Consider the following 20,090-nt stretch of genomic DNA (forward strand, 5'->3'; position numbering starts at 1 on the left):
GCCAATTATACAGCCATACCACACTGGAGATGCCCAACTCCGTTCGATCTTGGAAGCCAAGCAGTGCTGGGCCCAGTTAGTACATAGATGGGGAACCATCATGGAATACTGGGTGCTGTAATAACTTTGTGTGCAAGGGCTATGAGGATATTGTACTAACTTCCTTACGTGGAATGTGGGTACCTAAAAAAGAAGCTGATCTATTCTAACAACCAGGCTAACACCTGATTGTCTTTCTAACACACCTAGAAATCTGTCTGCCGCTGATTCACTCCTGTATATGAATGTCTTCACTCACCGCTTCCATGCAGTTTTTTATACAGATTTCAACACTGCAAAAAACTAACACCTTTAAGTCTCTTAACCCAATCTCCTCCATTATAAATACTATAATTATTTACTATCCCTGTGCCCAATGCGGTGATATCAAGTAGTGGATATACATCCATTATATATATATATATATGCTATGCAAACACTCCTGTAATCAGGGGCACCAGTGGAATTTAATATTAATATGTGCATTCACAGTAGTCTTAAAATCATATTTCTTTCTTTTTTCTCGGTCGAATGAGCATATTTCAATATGAAAAGTCACAACAAAGATGGCCACCGCGATCACATGATCACACAAACAGTTGCTTGAGATGAACATGCTTCAAGAACATGGCCGCCGCTGTACGAACTCTTCCCTGCCTCTGATGGGAGAATATATGCACGGCAGACGTACGATACCAACACCATCTAACCCGCGGTCGGCGCATGCGCAATGAGTACTGCCGGACGCCGGAAGTGGGGCGGACGTGACGTCACCCACGATCCGGACAGCAAGTCCTGGATCATAAGTCTAAAAGTGTTGAAACTGAATTTTTAAACACAATAATGACTCCATTCAAAAGCGGTTTTGCACAGCATGGGGATACCATGCTGCAAGGCTATTACAGCTTCGTTTTTGATGTGTATAAACACATTGACTAATTTGACATTTGTTAATTGACAGGAAGTGATGTAGCAATCACTTCCTCATTTACTTACGTATATATAGATGATCTGTCCCAGTCATATGCCACCCCTTGATGAAGTCCAGAGAGGACGAAACGCGTTGGGTGTTAAGATATATATCCTCTCAAAAAAGCTAAGAACCTTTTTCATACTATTTTTATGTTGATCTTACTTCCAATTTTATACTGTTAGGAATTCATTCTCCTGTCTTTTATTAGCTTGAACTATTAATTGTATGCATTTTTTTACATCTTTTAATTAGTTCCATTGATTTCTCATTTAATTGCTGGCTCCTTGTCTTAGGGCCATTGCTTTTATTTATTTTTATTTACTTTTATGTTGGTGCTAATTACAGTCTATTAAATTTTTACTATTTTTATAATAAAATTTTTTTTACTGAGTCTCCTCCAAATTATAAGACACCATTGGTCGCTGAAAATCACCTTATTCCCTTTTACTTTTACACTGTACATGAAGCACTTTACCAACGCTTCTCTCTTTAAGGTATAGCTGGCGCCCAAATATATCTAAGGGAGTGTCTGAATAAGGAGAACTTTTCAATCATTCATAACTCTCTGGTCTACATTCTAGTATAATTCGGTATCGCGGTTAAGCGCCGACAAGCCTTCCCCTATTGCAATTTCCATGGTAATTTTTGCCCACGGCTGCCTTCCATAAGCCGATACCGCTCATACAGTATGTTCAGAACCGGGGAACGCACCAACAAAAGAAATAATGTATGCCATAAGATCTTTAATGAAACCAATACCACTGAGAGCGTACCCAGTACGGACTCACTTGATGAGATATTCTGGAGTATGGAAAGACTACTAATTAAAGAAGTAAAGGCATGGTGGGACGTCAAAGGGTTCGAGCACTGCATCAGCGTGGATCGAATACCCAGGGGCCTCTGAATAAACAAACAGCCCACATTTGGAACAGAAAACCCCGAATTCATGAAAGAATGGGACAACACACTCCACAGCTGTTCAATAAAACTAATGAAAATCCTGGTGACGGAGAAAAAACGAATCATCTCCACCCTGGAAACAGAAATCAAAGAGACTGAAACGAAGTTAGAAATATTCAAGGACAAAGAGGATTTTAAGATCAACGAAAAAGTATTGAAAAGGAAACTGGAGCAAGTTGAAGATGAGGTTATAAGGAATAAAGGAAAGAAATTTGTACGGGACAAGCAAGATTATGAGAACAACAAAGTCAAGAATTGGAGCACATTTAATGGAAATGACAAGATTGAACCTAGAACAAAGAGGGAATATTGGCAATCTGTACCAAGAAGAGGCATAGATAACGGAAGGAACTATCCACAGAAAAGACAGAATATACAGACCACCAATAGATTTTCTACACTACAAAGATTGAATTCGGCAACTGAGGAGGATTTTTTATCACCAGGCAAAAGCGCACGATTCAAAACCATGGCAAGAAATATACCGAAGGAGAAGGTCACGAACACGACACCTCTAAAAAGAAGACTAGCAGAAGAAGAGGATGTCGAGGGGGCAGGAGGAACAAGTGTTTACAACAGCAAAAGAAGACATCTCCACTAGAACATCCGACACCAAAGGGTATCTTCAATTTATCAAGCCACACGCTATCAAAATATGAAAGTTCACTACTGAATAAAGGTCTCTCCTACGCACCTACAAAAGGCATGAACAAATTTGACGTCTTTATAGATCTGAACAAATTCGTACGGAAGCTAACACTCAAAAGGCATTTTCTCAAAAAGGAAAATGCGGTGATCCGCAATTATGACAAATCCAAATCAGGACTAAAACCGACTTCAAAATTTTACCCCTTGGAATCAAAGGGCCACAATGTGGGCATTTTTTATGATCTGGTTAAAAAGGATCTATGCGAAACTGAAATGGAGGATATTAAAGAGAAGAATCTCGCGAACAGAGAAATAAAGGCGATTAAGGAACTTCAGGATAACAAAAACATTGTTATAAAATCTGCTGATAAAGGGGGGGGGGGTTGGTCATTATGGACCGGGAGGCATACGTCGCAGAAGCAAACAGACTGCTGGGGGATAGGACTTCATACACCCCCCTCCCAGGAGATCCAAAAGATGGTTTTGTGGAGGAACTGAGAACCATACTTTTAAAAGCACTCAGGTGTGAGATTTTAACTAAAGAAGAATACCAGTACCTGTTTAACTCCAACCCCATCACCCCCATTTCTCTAATGTCCTAGTGGATGCTGGGAACTCCGAAAGGACCATGGGGAATAGCGGCTCCGCAGGAGACTGGGCACAACTAAAAGAAAGCTTTTAGACTACCTGGTGTGCACTGGCTCCTCCCACTATGACCCTCCTCCAAGCCTCAGTTAGATTTCTGTGCCCGGCCGAGCTGGATGCACACTAGGGGCTCTCCTGAGCTCCTAGAAAGAAAGTTTATTTTAGGTTTTTTATTTTACAGTGAGACCTGCTGGCAACAGGCTCACTGCATCGAGGGACTAAGGGGAGAAGAAGCGAACCTACCTGCTTGCAGCTAGCTTGGGCTTCTTAGGCTACTGGACACCATTAGCTCCAGAGGGATCGACCGCAGGACCCGACCTTGGTGTTCGTTCCCGGAGCCGCGCCGCCGTCCCCCTTACAGAGCCAGAAGCAAGAAGAGGTCCGGAAAATCGGCGGCAGAAGACATCAGTCTTCACCAAGGTAGCGCACAGCACTGCAGCTGTGCGCCATTGCTCCTCATACACACTTCACACTCCGGTCACTGAGGGTGCAGGGCGCTGGGGGGGGGCGCCCTGAGCAGCAATAAAAACACCTTGGCTGGCAAATATATCACAATATATAGCCCCAGAGGCTATATATGTGATAAATACCCCTGCCAGAATCCATAAAAAAGCGGGAGAAAAGTCAGCGAAAAAGGGGCGGAGCTATCTCCCTCAGCACACTGGCGCCATTTTCTCTTCACAGTGCAGCTGGAAGACAGCTCCCCAGGCTCTCCCCTGTAGTTTGCAGGCTCAAAGGGTTAAAAAGAGAGGGGGGGCACTAAATTTAGGCGCAATATTGTATATACAAGCAGCTATTGGGGAAAATTCACTCAATATAGTGTTAATCCCTAAATTATATAGCGCTCTGGTGTGTGCTGGCATACTCTCTCTCTGTCTCCCCAAAGGGCTGTGTGGGGTCCTGTCCTCAGTCAGAGCATTCCCTGTGTGTGTGCGGTGTGTCGGTACGGTTGTGTCGACACGTTTGATGAGGCTAATGTGGTGGCAGAGCAGATGCCGATAAATGTGATGTCGCCCCCTGTGGGGCCGACACCAGAGTGAATGGATAGGTGGAAGGTATAAACCGACAGTGTCAACTCCTTACATAAAAGGCTGGATGACGTAACAGCTGTGGGACAGCCGGCTTCTCAGCCCGCGCCTGCCCAGGCGTCTCAAAGGCCATCAGGGGCTCAAAAACGCCCGCTCCCTCAGATGGCAGACACAGATGTCGACACGGAGTCTGACTCCAGTGTCGACGAGGTTGAGACATATACACAATCCACTAGGAACATCCGTTACATGATCCCGGCAATAAAAAATGTGTTACACATTTCTGACATTAACCCAAGTACCACTAAAAAAGGGTTTTATGTTTGGGGAGAAAAAGCAGGCAGTGTTTGGTTCCCCCATCAAATGAGTGAATGAAGTGTGAAAAAGCGTGGGTTCCCCCGATAAGAAACTGGTAATTTCTAAAAAGTTACTGATGGCGTACCCATTCCCGCCAGAGGATAAGTTACGCTGGGAGATATCCCCTAGGGTGGATAAGGCGCTCACACGTTTGTCAAAAAAGGTGGCACTGCCGTCTTAGGATACGGCCACTTTGAAGGTACCTGCTGATAAAAAGCAGGAGGCTATCCTGAAGTCTGTATTTACACACTCAGGTACTAGACTGAGACCTGCAGATAGGGCTGCTGCAGCGTGGTCTATGACCCTGTCAAACAGGGATACTATTTTGCGAACATAAGAGCATATTAAAGACGTCGTCTTATATATGAGGGATGCACAGAGGGATATTTTGCCGGCTGGCATCCAGAATTAATGCAATGTCCATTCTGTCAGGAGGGTATTAGAGACCCGACACTGGACAGGTGATGCTGACTTTAAAAGGCACATAGAGCCTTATAAGGGTGAGGAATTGTTTGGGGATGGTCTCTGGGACCTCGTATCCACAGCAACAGCTGGGAAGAAAAATTTTTACCTCAGGTTTCCTCACAGCCTAAGAAAGCACTGTATTATCAGGTACAGTCCTTTCGGCTTCAGAAAAGCAAGCGGGTCAAAGGCGCTTCCTTTCTGCACAGAGATGAGGGAAGAGGGAAAAAGCTGCACCAGTCAGCCAGTTCCCAGAATCAAAATTCTTCCCCCGCTTCATCTGAGTCCACCGCATGATGCGGGGGCTCCACAGGCGTAGCCAGGTACGGTGGGGGGCCGCCTCAAAAATTTCAGCGATCAGTGGGCTCGCTCACAGGTGGATCCCTGGATCCTTCAAGTAGTATCTCAGGGGTACAAGCTGGAATTCGAGGCGTCTCCCCCCCCCGCCGTTTCCTCAAATCTGCCTTGCCGACAACTCCCTCAGGCAGGGAGGCTGTGCTAGAGGCAATTCACAAGCTGTATTCCCAGCAGGTGATAGTCAAGGTGCCCCTAATTCAACAAGGACGGGGTTACTATTCCACACTGTTTGTGGTACCGAAACCGGACGGTTCGGTGAGACCCATTTTAAATTTGAAATCCTTGAACACATACATAAAAAAATTCAAGTTCAAGATGGAATCGCTCAGGGCGGTTATTGCAAGCCTGGAGGAGGGGGATTACATGGTATCCCTGGACATCAAGGATGCTTACCTACATGTCCCCATTTACCATCCTCACCAGGAGTACCTCAGATTTGTGGTACAGGATTTCCATTACCAATTCCAAACACTGCCGTTTGGACTGTCCACGGCACCGAGGGTCTTTACCAAGGTAATAGCAGAAATGATGATACTCCTTCGAAAAAAGGGAGTTTTAATTATCCCGTACTTGGACGATCTCCTTATAAAGGCGAGGTCCAAGGAGCAGTTGTTGGTCGGAGTAGCACTATCTCGGGAAGTGCTACAACAGCACGGATGGGTTCTATACATTCCAAAGTCACAGCTGGTTCCTACCACACGCCTACTGTTCCTGGGGATGGTTCTGGACACAGAACAGAAAAAAGTGTTTCTCCCGCAGGAGAAAGCCAAGGAGCTGTCATCTCTAGTCAGAGACCTCCTGAAACCAAAACAGGTATCGGTGCATCACTGCATACGAGTCCTGGGAAAAATGGTAGCTTCTTACGAAGCAAAATTACATTCGGCAGGTTCCATGCAAGAACCTTTCAGTGGGACCTCTTGGACAAGTGGTCGGGATCGCATCTTCAGATGCATCGGCTGATAACCGTGTCTCCAAGGACCAGGGTATCTTTACTGTGGTGGCTGCAGAGTGCTCATCTTCAAGAGGGCCGCAGATTCGGCATACAGGACTGGGTCCTGGTAACCACGGATGCCAGCCTTCGAGGCTGGGGGGCAGTCACACAGGGAAGAAATTTCCAAGGACTTTGGTCAAGTCAGGAGTCGTCCCTACACATAAATATTCTGGAACTGAGGGCCATTTACAATGCCCTAAGTCTGGCAAGGCCTCTGCTTCAAAACCAGCCAGTACTGATCCAATCAGACAACATCACGGCAGTCGCCCATGTAAACCGACAGGGCGGCACAAGAAGCAGGATGGCGATGGCAGAAGCCACAAGGATTCTCCGATGGGCGGAAAATCACGTCTTAGCACTGTCAGCAGTGTTCATTCCGGGAGTGGACAACTGGGAAGCAGACTTCCTCAGCAGACACGACCTACACCCGGGAGAGTGGGGACTTCATCCAGAAGTCTTCCAACTGTTGGTAAACCGTTGGGAAAGGCCACAGGTGGACATGATGGCGTCCCGCCTAAACCAAAAACTAGATATTGCGCCAGGTCAAGGAACCCTCAGGCAATAGCTGTGGACGCTCTAGTGACACCGTGGGTGTACCAGTTGGTTTATGTATTCCCTCCTCTGCCTCTCATACCAAAGGTACTGAGAATAATAAGAAAACGAGGAGTAAGAACGATACTCGTGGTTCCGGATGGGCCAAGAAGAGCTTGGTACCCAGAACTTCAAGAAATGATATCAGAGGACCCATGGCCTCTACCGCTCAGACAGGATCTGCTACAGCAGGGGCCCTGTCTGTTCCAAGACTTACCGCGGCTGCGTTTGACGGCATGGCGGTTGAATTCCGGATCCTAAAGGAAAAGGGCATTCCGGAGGAAGTCATTCCTACGCTGATAAAAGCCAGGAAAGAAGTAACCGCAAACCATTATCACCGTATTTGGCGAAAATATGTTGCGTGGTGTGAGGCCAGGAAGGCCCCAACAGAGGAATTTCAGCTGGGTCGTTTTCTGCACTTCCTACAGTCAGGAGTGACTATGGGCCTAAACTTGGGTTCCATTAAGGTCCAGATTTCGGCTCTGTCGATTTTCTTCCAGAAAGAACTGGCTTCACTGCCTGGAGTTCAGACATTTGTAAAGGGAGTGCTACATATTCAGCCCCCTTTTGTGCCTCCTGTGGCACCTTGGGATCTCAACGTGGTGTTGAGTTTCCTAAAATCACATTGGTTTGAGCCACTTAAAACTGTGGATTTGAAATATCTCACGTGGAAAGTGGTCATGTTATTGGCCTTGGCTTCGGCCAGGCGTGTGTCAGAATGGGCGGCTTTGTCATGTAAAAGCCCTTATCTGATTTTCCATATGGATAGGGCAGAATTGAGGACTCGTCCCCAGTTTCTCCCTAAGGTGGTATCAGCTTTTCACTTGAACCAACCTATTGTAGTGCCTGCGGCTACTAGGGACTTGGAAGATTCCAAGTTACTGGACGTAGTCAGGGCCTTAAAAATTTATATTTCCAGGACGGCTGGAGTCGGGAAAACTGACTCGCTTTTTATCCTGGAGAAAAAAGGAATTGCAGAAGACTCTTGTGTGGGTGCACTCTTGTTTTTATGTAGTTATATAGCTAATTATTAAAGCTTAACTTTTATTAGGTAATCATTTTAAGATAAATCCACACTCTCATGTTCCACCACAGTTAATTGTTGAAACAGAAGAATACCAATGTAGGTATAGGGTTATACAATGAAAAAATAATTTTTTGTTAAAATTGGAAATGTTCTGGTTAGTCTATCCTTATAGACTTGTAGGGAGGTGTAGACACTAGGGTTCTACACCCAAATCCTCTCCAACCAGCACAAGCAAAGCTTGTTTTAATAGGACCTCAATGGGTCAAAAATGATCGGACCGGTATCACACATATGAATCTTAGTAAGTTACATATGCATGGGGAGGTGTCTGTGTGTAATGCTTTGTGATTGTATATAACGGGCTTTAGGAATATCCTGGATATGGAGGAAATCTAGCCACGGAAAACAAGGTTGAATTGCGGGGGAAGGTGGAGGAAGGGGAGGAAAGGGATAAGAGAAGGGGAAGGAAAGGGGGGAGAAAGACCAATTGGAAAAAAAGGGTAAAGAAAGAATGTGGTGATCCTGCTGTTGGTTTACGGTCGAGATGAGTCACAAATTACAACACCAGGTATTCTCTGGGGGTCCCCCTCGCAGATACTGACCCAGCCCACCACCGTTTTGCTTCCAAGATCGGACGAGATCGGGCTCTATCGGTGGGGTATGGTAGTAATTGTTGGACACGTATTGGTCGACTCACCAATGAGAGTGCACCTAGTAAAGATTTAAAGAGAGGAAGAGGCAAGTGGCAGATCTGCTGTCTACGTTAGGCACAGGATTAACCTGTGGATCATAGATGAGAGTCTGCAGATATAGGAAAAAATAGATTACACAGGATCAAAGGTAGAACTGAAACAGATATATGCCCAAGTCTTTATGCAGGCACTGTCATCTGATTATATATTAGCGGCACACTCTAGCAGTTTGAATACTGTGTTAGACTGAAAAAATATATATATATATATTCTGCTTGGAGTGTGTAAAAATTCAATATTCTGACAGGCTACCTTCAATACAAATCACTTGCTAAGGTAAACAGACAGGGGTAGGTGCTCACTTGTATCAAGTGTTCCTATGTGCAGGCAAAACACCAATTAAATCACACGGTAGGGCTGTTAGCATTGTGATGAACAGCCACTGAGAAGGTTAGGCCCAGAAAGTAAAGATGTCGCTTTTTATCCTGTAGGCACCCAACAAAATAGGTGCTCCTGCTTCTAAGCAGACTATTGCTCGCTGAATTTGTAGGACAATTCAGCTGGAGCATTCTGCGGCTGGATTGCCGCATCCTAAATCAGTAAAAGCCCATTCCACGAGGAAAGTGGGCTCATCTTGGGCGGCTGCCCGAGGGGTCTCGGCTTTACAACTTTGCCGAGCTGCAACTTGGTCAGGGGCAAACACGTTTGCTAAATTCTACAAATTTGATACCCTGGCTGAGGAGGACCTTGAGTTCTCTCATTCGGTGCTGCAGAGTCATCCGCACTCTCCCACCCGTTTGGGAGCTTTGGTATAATCCCCATGGTCCTTTCGGAGTTCCCAGCATCCACTAGGACGTTAGAGAAAATAAGATTTTACTCACCGGTAAATCTATTTCTCGTAGTCCGTAGTGGATGCTGGGCGCCCATCCCAAGTGCGGATTGTCTGCAATACTTGTACATAGTTATTGTTAACTAAAGGGTTATTGTTATGAGCCATCTGTTGAGAGGCTCAGTTATGTTTCATACTGTTAACTGGATATGGTATCACGAGTTATACGGTGTGATTGGTGTGGCTGGTATGAGTCTTACCCAGGATTCAAAATCCTTCCTTATTGTGTCAGCTCTTCCGGGCACAGTATCCTAACTGAGGCTTGGAGGAGGGTCATAGTGGGAGGAGCCAGTGCACACCAGGTAGTCTAAAAGCTTTCTTTTAGTTGTGCCCAGTCTCCTGCGGAGCCGCTATTCCCCATGGTCCTTTCGGAGTTCCCAGCATCCACTACGGACTACGAGAAATAGATTTACCGGTGAGTAAAATCTTATTTTTTTACTTCTTACCCAAGGTGCATAAATCTATGACGAATCCCCCAGGAAGACCCATTGTGGCCGGGATAGATTCACTGACGTCACACCTATCCGAATACGTGGATGTATTTCTGAGGAAACATGTGTTGAACCTGCCAGCTTATTTAAAAGACACTACATCCGTCCTGAACCTGATGGACTCATTTGAATGGAAAGACACTTATAGATGGATCACCATAGACGTTCAGTTGCTCTACACCTGCATAGAACACGACAAGGGTGTAGAGGCCTGTAATGGATTCCTGAGTAAAGATGCAGAGATCACAGAGGAGCACAGGATATTTTTATGTGAACTAATGAATTTTATTTTGAAACGTAACTATTTTAAATTTTTAGACACCTATTTTTTTACAAATCTGCGGCACCGCCACGGGCACAATTTTTGCGCCCAATTTCGCTAATCTTTTTATGGGAAATTGGGAAAATGAGTACATTTTTAAGGATCATCCATTCCAACAAAATATTGCATTTTATAAACGTTATATAGATGACATTTTGCTTGTGTGGGATGGTGACGGTGCAAGTTTTAAAGAATTCTTCACGTACTTATCCAATAATTCCATGAATCTTCATTTTACTGCAAAGGAAAGCACAGAGAAGATAGAATTCCTCGACTTGGTTCTGACACATACAGGTAATGAAGTGATCACCAAGAACTACATTAAGGAAGTGGATATGAACAGCTACGTACACTACCGAAGCAATCACAGTCAACAATGGAAGAATAATATCCCCTTCTCCCAGTTCAACAGAATTGCTCGGAACTGTAAGGATACTGAGGACCGAGACCAACAACTGCAGGTATACACCGAAAGATTCAAAGAAAAAGGATATCCGAACCACCTTTTGGAAGAAGCCAACCTGAAGGCCAAGAATTTGGAGAGGAAACAACTTTTGAAATATAAATCCAAGGAAAAAAGAGATGATACAGTGAGGTTTGTCACTACGTTTAGTAGACATGAGAACATTATTAAGAAAACCTTAAAAAAACACTGGAACATTCTCCTGATGGATCCGATTTTGAAAGACTATCTCCCAAAAGACCCTCTTGTGGTATTTAGGAAATCGCAAAACCTTAAAGATCTGGTGGCACCAAGCATGTTAAGGAACCCGGAAGTAAGATCAAGCATGCCCAAATGCGTCGGATGCTATAAATGCGGCCGCTGCAATGTATGCCGCTACGTACACCCCATAAGAAAAACTTTTAAGAAAACAAACGGAGAGAAAGACTATAAGATCAAGCAGTTCATTAACTGTAATACGGTGTCAGTGATATACATGCTGGAGTGCTCATGTGGGATGAAGTACATAGGTAAAACGAAAAGACCTTTGAAAATCCGCATTCAGGAACATATAAGGAACATTAAAAACAAAGTACTGACACACGCAGTATCGAAACATTTCCATGCTTGTCACAACTCGGACCCGGACGATCTAACCTTCAAGGGCATTGAACTAGTCTCACTGGGCGAGAGAGGCGGAGACCTCTCTAACCTCTTATCAAAAAGGGAAATGTACTGGATTTTTAAACTCAATACCCTGCATCCTGATGGCTTCAACGAGGGCTATGAAATAGCCCCCTTTCTGTAACGTAAGCTGACTACATCCTGTTCCTATTATATTAACCTGTCCTCTCTCTGCTTCTATTTCTATTTGGGCTACCTCCCAAACCACGTAATCACATTATGATACCTCCAAAAAACCATGCCAATTATACAGCCATACCGCACTGGAGATGCCCAACTCCGTTCGATCTTGGAAGCCAAGCAGTGCTGGGCCCAGTTAGTACATAGATGGGGAACCATCATGGAATACTGGGTGCTGTAATAACTTTGTGTGCAAGGGCTATGAGGATATTGTACTAACTTCCTTACGTGGAATGTGGGTACCTAAAAAAGAAGCTGATCTATTCTAACAACCAGGCTAACACCTGATTGTCTTTCTAACACACCTAGAAATCTGTCTGCCGCTGATTCACTCCTGTATATGAATGTCTTCACTCACCGCTTCCATGCAGTTTTTGTATACAGATTTCAACACTGCAAAAAACTAACACCTTTAAGTCTCTTAACCCAATCTCCTCCATTATAAATACTATAATTATTTACTATCCCTGTGCCCAATGCGGTGATATCAAGTAGTGGATATACATCCATTATATATATATATGCTATGCAAACACTCCTGTAATCAGGGGCACCAGTGGAATGTAATATTAATATTTGCATTCACAGTAGTCTTAAAATCATATTTCTTTCTTTTTTCTCGGTCTAATGAGCATATTTCAATATGAAAAGTCACAACAAAGATGGCCGCCGCGATGACATGATCACACAAACAGTTGCTTGAGATGAACATGCTTCAAGAACATGGCCGCCGCTGTACGAACTCTTCCCTGCCTCTGATGGGAGAATATATGCACGGCAGACGTACGATACCAACACCATCTAACCCGCGGTCGGCGCATGCGCAATGAGGACTGCCGGACGCCGGAAGTGGGGCGGACGTGACGTCACCCACGATCCGGACAGGAAGTCCAGGATCATAAGTCTAAAAGTGTTGAAACTGACTTTTTAAACACAATAATGACTCCATTCAAAAGCGGTTTTGCACGGCATGGGGATACCATGCTGCAAGGCTATTACAGCTTCGTTTTTGATGTGTATAAACACATTGACTAATTTGACATTTGTTAATTGACAGGAAGTGATGTAGCAATCACTTCCTCATTTACTTAGGTATATATAGATGATCTGTCCCAGTCATATGCCACCCCTTGGTGAAGTCCAGAGAGGACGAAACGCGTTGGGTGTTACGATATATATCCTCTCAAAAAAGCTAAGAACCTTTTTCATACTATTTTTATGTTGATCTTACTTCCAATTTTATACTGTTAGGAATTCATTCTCCTGTCTTTTATTAGCTTGAACTATTAATTGTATGCATTTTTTTACATCTTTTAATTAGTTCCATTGATTTCTCATTTAATTGCTGGCTCCTTGTCTTAGGGCCATTGCTTTTATTTATTTTTATTTACTTTTATGTTGGTGCTAATTACAGTCTATTAAATTTTTACTATTTTTATAAAAAAAATTTTTTACTGAGTCTCCTCCAAATTATAAGACACCATTGGTCGCTGAAAATCACCTTATTCCCTTTTACTTTTACACTGTACATGGGCCCTCATTCCGAGTCGTTCGCTCGGTATTTTTCTTCGCATCGCAGCGTTTTTCTGCTTAGTACGCATGCGCAATGTTCGCACTGCGACTGCGCCAAGTAATTTTGCTATGAAGATAGTATTTTTACTCACGGCTTTTTCTTCGCTCCGGCGATCGTAGTGTGATTGACAGGAAATGGGTGTTACTGGGCGGAAACACGGCGTTTTATGGGCGTGTGGATAAAAACGCTACCGTTTCCGGAAAAAACGCGGGAGTGGCTGGAGAAACGGAGGAGTGTCTGGGCGAACGCTGGGTGTGTTTGTGACGTCAAACCAGGAACGACAAGCACTGAACTGATCGCAGATGCCGAGTAAGGTTGAAGCTACTCAGAAACTGCTAAGTAGTTTGTAATCGCAATATTGCGAATACATCGTTCGCAATTTTAAGAAGCTAAGATTCACTCCCAGTAGGCGGCGGCTTAGCATGTGTAACTCTGCTAAAATCGCCTTGCGAGCGAACAACTCGGAATTAGGGCCATGAAGCACTTTACCAACGCTTCTCTCTTTAAGGTATAGCTGACGCCCAAATATATCTAAGGGAGTGTCTGAATAAGGAGAACTTTTCAATCATTCATAACACTCTGGTCTACATTCTAGTATAATTCGGTATCGCGGTTAAGCGCCGACAAGCCTTCCCCTATTGCAATATATATATATATATATATATATATATATATATATATATATATATATAACAAGAAGGGTGTAGCAGGCACTCACTCATATATCAGCCACCGGGGTGCCATCCCATGAATGCATACATAGAAACAGTCCACTGGTGTAGGATAACCAAATACTTCCCCCAGGCAGGAACCAGGCGGCACTCCACGGATTTTTGAAAATAGCAGCTTATTTATTTAAAGTGCAAAACAGTGCATCATAGTGAGCATAATTCCATCCCGACGTTTCAACGCCCGTAGGCGTTTTTTTCAAGGTGCTCAGAACAGGTGTAAAAACACAAAACGTGCCAATGGCTTCCCATTGGCACGTTTTGTGTTTTTACACCTGTTCTGAGCACCTTGAAAAAAACGCCTACGGGCGTTGAAACGTCGGGATGGAATTATGCTCACTATGATGCACTGTTTTGCACTTTAAATAAATAAGCTGCTATTTTCAAAAATCCGTGGAGTGCCGCCTGGTTCCTGCCTGGGGGAAGTATTTGGTTATCCTACACCAGTGGACTGTTTCTATGTATATATATATATATATATATATATATATAAAAACACAGGGTAGTGTGATGCTGTGTGACACTGGGGCTGTAACTCACACTTCTGTAATGTTGCACAGAACCCTACCTCACTCCCCAACCACATAGAAGTCCCCATACGTGTCCACAGCACCGGTGGGAGGGGCAAAATGTCGGGATAGTGTCCCACACGGCAGTCACTGTGTAGGAGGAGGTGGCTCAACCCCGTCTGCACGGAGCAAACAGGTGCAGGCCAGGGAGAGCAGATGCAGGACGCTGCCAGGGAGCAATGTATGGCGCGGCGCCTGCACGTTCCTACGCTGCTACTCACCTCTCGGCAGGATGAGTTGCGAGGTGGGGACAGGCGGGGGGGGGGGAAGAGTGAGAGACACACAGCCCGAGCTCCCGGTGAAGCAACCACGAGAGTCACTTTACCCGTGCTGCCAGTTAAAGAAAAGTATCATAAATGGCAAGGGGATCCACCAGTGGTTGGGGAAGCCCTCTCCACATCGGGTTAAGGTCCCGCCCCCCGCCTCCTCCACAGGCTCCGGCAGCTTTGTTGCCTCCTTACCTGGTTTGTGGACCCGGCGCCGGCGGAGGGAGCAGATCATCTGCTACATACTAATCAGGTCGGGAGGTTGTGGGGGGAGTGAGCGACACAAGAGGGGAAGATGGGAACAGCTCTATACGTGGTTTTGATCCGCCAGATCTGACACTGGGTGAGCGGTGGCGAGCACAGAGCAGTCACTTCCTTTTTTTTTTTTGCTGCACTCAGCGCCGCCCTTCAAATGTTGCCGCCCATAGGCAGCTGCCTAAAGCTGCCTAATGGTGGCGCCGGCCCTGCGTCTAGTCACTCTATCATACAGGCCTGATTAGTGGATTGCTGCAGAGATGGTTGTTCTTCTGGACGGTTCTACTCTCTCCACAGAGGAATGCTGTAGCTCTGACAGAGTGACCATCGAGTTCTTGGTCACCTCCCTAACTAGGGCCCTTCTCCCCTGATTGTCCAGTTTAGATGGATGGCCAGCTCTAGAAAGAGTCCTGTTTGTTCTGAACGTCTTCCATTTACGGATGATGTACAGTAGGCCACTGTGCTCATTGGGACATTCAAAGCAGCAGATATTTTTCTGTACCCTTCCCCAGATTTGTGCCTCGAGACAATCCTGTCTCAGAGGTCTACAGACAATTCTTTTGACTTCATGCTTGGTTCATGCTCAAACATGCACTGTCAAGTGTGGGACCTTATATAGACAGGTGTGTGCCTTTCCAAATCATGTCCAATCAACTGAATTTACCACAGGTGGACTCCAATTAAGCTGTAGGAACATCTCAAGGATGATCAGTGGAAACAGGATGCAACTGAGCTCAATTTTGAGCTTCATGGCAAAGGCTGTGAATACTTATGTACATGTGATTCCTTATTTTTTTTATTTTTAATAAATTAGCAAATTAAATTATTCCATTTTGGAATTAGGCTGTAACATAACAAAATGTGGAAAAAGTGAAGCGCTGTGAATACTTTCCGGATGCACTGTATTTCTATTCTTTCGTATATTTTCATTGTCAGTAGTAGCCCCAGTGCTGAATTTTATGTAGGGGTTCTCCCCAACCCTTTACTTACGGTTTCCCCTCCCCCACCCGCACAAGTTAAGTACACCACCCCAGTGACAGCCTGTGCCAATGGCTTCCCATTGGAAGTGCTCCCTGCTGATCACATGATGGACAGGCTGCCCCAAGGGGAGGTGTTTTCTCCCACAACATCTGCCAGTGCGGACTGCATTAGCGGAGAGGGCACTTCCAATGGTAACAACCCTAACTAGCTTTTAAGGAATGCAGCTGATGCAATCCCTAGAAGCCTGCTTATTAATTTGTGTGCATGTGTGGGATTGCCATCCCACGCATGGGAGCATTTGCAGACCAACAGAGCCCCCTCAGCCCACCCAGAACACTGAGGTAGGGGCCAACGCTGATAGTAGCTCTAAGTCTTAAAGTAGGATATTTCATATAAAAGACAGAATGAGTTCCTATCATGGTTTCAGTAAAAGTTGTTTATCATTGTATAACTCAGATTATTTACACAGACTAAACATCTAAACTAATCTCAACTTTTCTCTCTGCCCTTCTAGACAGAACTGTGTAGAGTTCTATCCAGTATTCCTGGTTGTACTGTGGATGGCTGGCTTATTCTTTTATGAAGGTAATGTGACATTTTTATCAGGGGATAAATCTTCCCATTATCTCTAACTTATTTATGATATTTTGTCTGCAAACAAATGAAAGTGCTGCTTCTGGGACGTAGCGCACTTACAGTATATATCCAAACATTTGCTAGTTTTGAAATCACAAGTCTGCATAACTGTGTATAATTAAATATTACTGTGGCGCCCATCTGGAATTGGCAGCATTACTGGCAGGTCAATAATAATAATAATAACAAGACAATGGTTAAAATAATCAGGGTTATGGTCATCAATAGATGTGTTTGTACAGAGATCCTTACACATGGTTGAGTAGAATATCTTACTGGTCTTACCAAAAAAAGACTCGCTGCACTACAATCCATTCTGAATGCAGCTGCGAGGCTAATCTTTCTCGCTAGACGTTCATCGGCTGCAGATCTGCTCTGTCAGTCCCTCCATTGGTTACCTGTATTCTACCGCATTCAATATAAAATACTTTTACTCACACATAAGGCCATTAACCAAACTACAACAATGTACATCTCTTTCCTCATCTCAAAATATCTCCCATCCCGACCTCTCCGCTCTTCACAAGATCTACATCTCTCATCCATACTCATTACTTGCTCCCATTCACGATTGCAGGACTGTTTTCGGACAGCACCCACTCTGTGGAATTCCCTACCACGCACAATAAGACTCTCCTCTAGCCTCCATACCTTCAAATGTTCCCTGAATACTCACCTCTTCAGGCTAGCTTATCACATTCCAGAACTGCTCACTCAACCTTCATAAGCTTTCCTATCCAGTTACATCCCATCTGTACAGTTCACACATATCCTCCACATATTTTCTCTTTCTTCACTTTCCCATCCTCCTGACCCCAGACCAACATTGCTGTGTTACCATATCATGCAGCCCACCAAGAGTCTCTGCAATCTGGTGGACAAATATGCAATAAATAGCACCTATCCTTGTGTATCCATGCCTATTTCATAATAGATTGTAAGCTTGCACGCAGGGCATTCCTACCTCTATCACTGTTTGTTATTACCCAGTTTTGTTTTATCATTGTTTCCATTTGTAAAGCACAACGGAATATGCTGCGCTATATAAGAAACTGTTAATACATGAATATTAGTCTCATTTAATTAAACTGTAGTTTCCTCCATATGTTCAAACTGGTTCCATTTTGACAGGACGAGAGAAAGGAGGGAAGATGGTTCCAGCACTGGAAGTGGACACATTTATATAAGGGCCTAGTTCAGCATGGAAGTAGAAGTGCGGAAATCTTTATTTGTCAATTTCAGCACTTCTGCGCATGTGTGCACCATGCTGCGCACATGCGTGAGGACTTAGATTACGATCACAATCTAAGTCACGGCAGGAGGCGGTGTTGCAGCATTTTGGGGGTGGCGTTGCGGCTTTGGGTGGCACGGTGCGAACAACAGAGGCATGTTCAGACCAATTGCGGGGCAGGAAAAAAGGGCAGAAAGAGTACTTCACTATAGGGCACTTCACTATGGGTCACACTATTACATACAATAAGTTTCAAATGTTAAACTGTATTTAATTGTGTGCCCCATAATGAAGTAGTTTTTCTGCACTTGTTTGTTACTAAAAAGAAGTAATGTCATCTCTTTAAAACAGGTGATTTCTGCATCTTTACAATTAGAGTCTGTCACTGTACCAGTGACCTGCTCTTACAATGTACCTGGCTACAAACACCGGGGCAGATGTATTAACCTGGAGAAGGCATAAGGAAGTGATAAACCAGTGATATGTGCAAGATGATAAAAGTACCAGCCAATAAGATCCTAACTGTTCATTTGCATATTGGAGCTGATTGGCTGGTGCCTTTATCACCTTGCGCATATCACTGGTTTATCACTTCCTTATACCTTCTCCAGGTTAATACATCTGCCCCACTATTCTGCATGGACTCCATTATGTACCCTCTGTGACAACAGACAAAAACATAGGAGACATAGGGGCCCATTTATCGTTAAATCTTTGCAGCTTATTACCCGAAAACATCAGTTTTTGGGGGGAAACCAAAAATATTTAGTATCACCAGCATGTAGCACAGAGGACTGCAGCAGATATCTCCGATATTGATGACAGCAGACGCAACCACTGTGGGTTTCTATGGGGGATGCAATGCTGTCAGATTTATAAAGTCTTGGCCCCCAAAGCTAATGTCACCTGAAGATGGTGTTAGTCCGCTGTAGCCCATGGGCTACAGATGGCAAATTTAGCTGACAGAGGATTCCTCAGAACCATTCCCGCTAATGTCCGCCGAGGTCAGAGCATGCGCATGAGTCCCGTGACCACTCCGAGCAAATCGCAGTAACGTGCTTCTTTCGAGCCCCTGTCCCAGCAGTTCTCTGGAATACATTTGTGCAGTGTAATTGCATACTGCAATGCAATTTGGGCGCTAATATAATGCCCAGATTGCATTGAGTATGCGATTAGTAATGAATAGACCCCATGGGGACAGGGTGTTTCATTATAAAACAGGGCTTCTTTTATCTCTGTTTTTCTTCTTTTTTTACAGAAGTGGCTGCTGCTTTTGGGTTACTATATATATTTGCACGTCACATCTATTTTAAGGGCTATGTGGAGTCTGCTCAGGGCAGGTAAGTATTGCTCCTTGTTTAAAATGGAAAAAATATCAGCAATGCCATGTCAGCTGTAACCTGAGCATGTTATGTGATGTCATGTCAATGCCATGTCAGCTGTAACCTGAGCATGTTATGTGATGTCATGTCAGCTATAACCTGAGCATGTTATGTGATGTCATGTCAGTGCCATGTCAGCTGTAACCTGAGCATGTTATGTGATGTCATGTCAGTGCCATGTCAGCTGTAAACTGAGCATGTTATGAGATGTCATGTCAGTGCCATGTCAGCTGTAACCGGAGCATGTTATGTGATGTCATGTCAGTGCCATGTCAGCTGTAACCTGAGCATGTTATGTGATGTCAATGCCATGTCAGCTGTAACCTGAGCTTGTCATGTGATGTCATGTCAGTGCCATGTCAGCTGTAACCTGAGCATGTTATGTGATGTCAATGCCATGTCAGCTGTAACCTGAGCATGTTATGTGATGTCATGTCAGTGCCATGTCAGCTGTAACCTGAGCATGTTATGTGATGTCAATGCCATGTCAGCTGTAACCTGAGCATGTTATGTGATGTCATGTCAGTGCCATGTCAGCTGTAACCTGAGCTTGTTATGTGATGTCATGTCAGCTGTAACCTGAGCATGTTATGTGATGTCATGTCAGTGCCATGTCAGCTGTAACCTGAGCATGTTATGTGATGTCAATGCCATGTCAGCTGTAACCTGAGCTTGTTATGAGATGTCATGT

General features: G+C 44.4%; 1 protein-coding gene and 3 pseudogenes across 1 annotated transcript in view; 3 read left to right on the forward strand and 1 right to left on the reverse strand.

The window, feature by feature from the left end:
* The window catches only part of LOC134971216 (microsomal glutathione S-transferase 2-like), a 111,793-nt gene that overhangs the window by 81,248 nt on the left and 10,455 nt on the right, over positions 1–20,090 (forward strand). The window contains exons 5-6 of the mRNA XM_063946494.1: positions 16,665–16,735; positions 19,276–19,357. Of these exons, the coding sequence (XP_063802564.1) occupies positions 16,665–16,735; positions 19,276–19,357 (153 nt within the window). The remainder of the gene's footprint in view (positions 1–16,664; positions 16,736–19,275; positions 19,358–20,090) is intronic.
* LOC134946410 (5S ribosomal RNA) lies at positions 6–124 on the forward strand (annotated as a pseudogene).
* Positions 8,632–8,750, reverse strand: LOC134948971 (5S ribosomal RNA; annotated as a pseudogene).
* Positions 11,844–11,962, forward strand: LOC134946987 (5S ribosomal RNA; annotated as a pseudogene).

The sequence above is a fragment of the Pseudophryne corroboree genome, chromosome 1, assembly GCF_028390025.1.
Source record: "Pseudophryne corroboree isolate aPseCor3 chromosome 1, aPseCor3.hap2, whole genome shotgun sequence".
NCBI lineage: Eukaryota > Metazoa > Chordata > Amphibia > Anura > Myobatrachidae > Pseudophryne > Pseudophryne corroboree.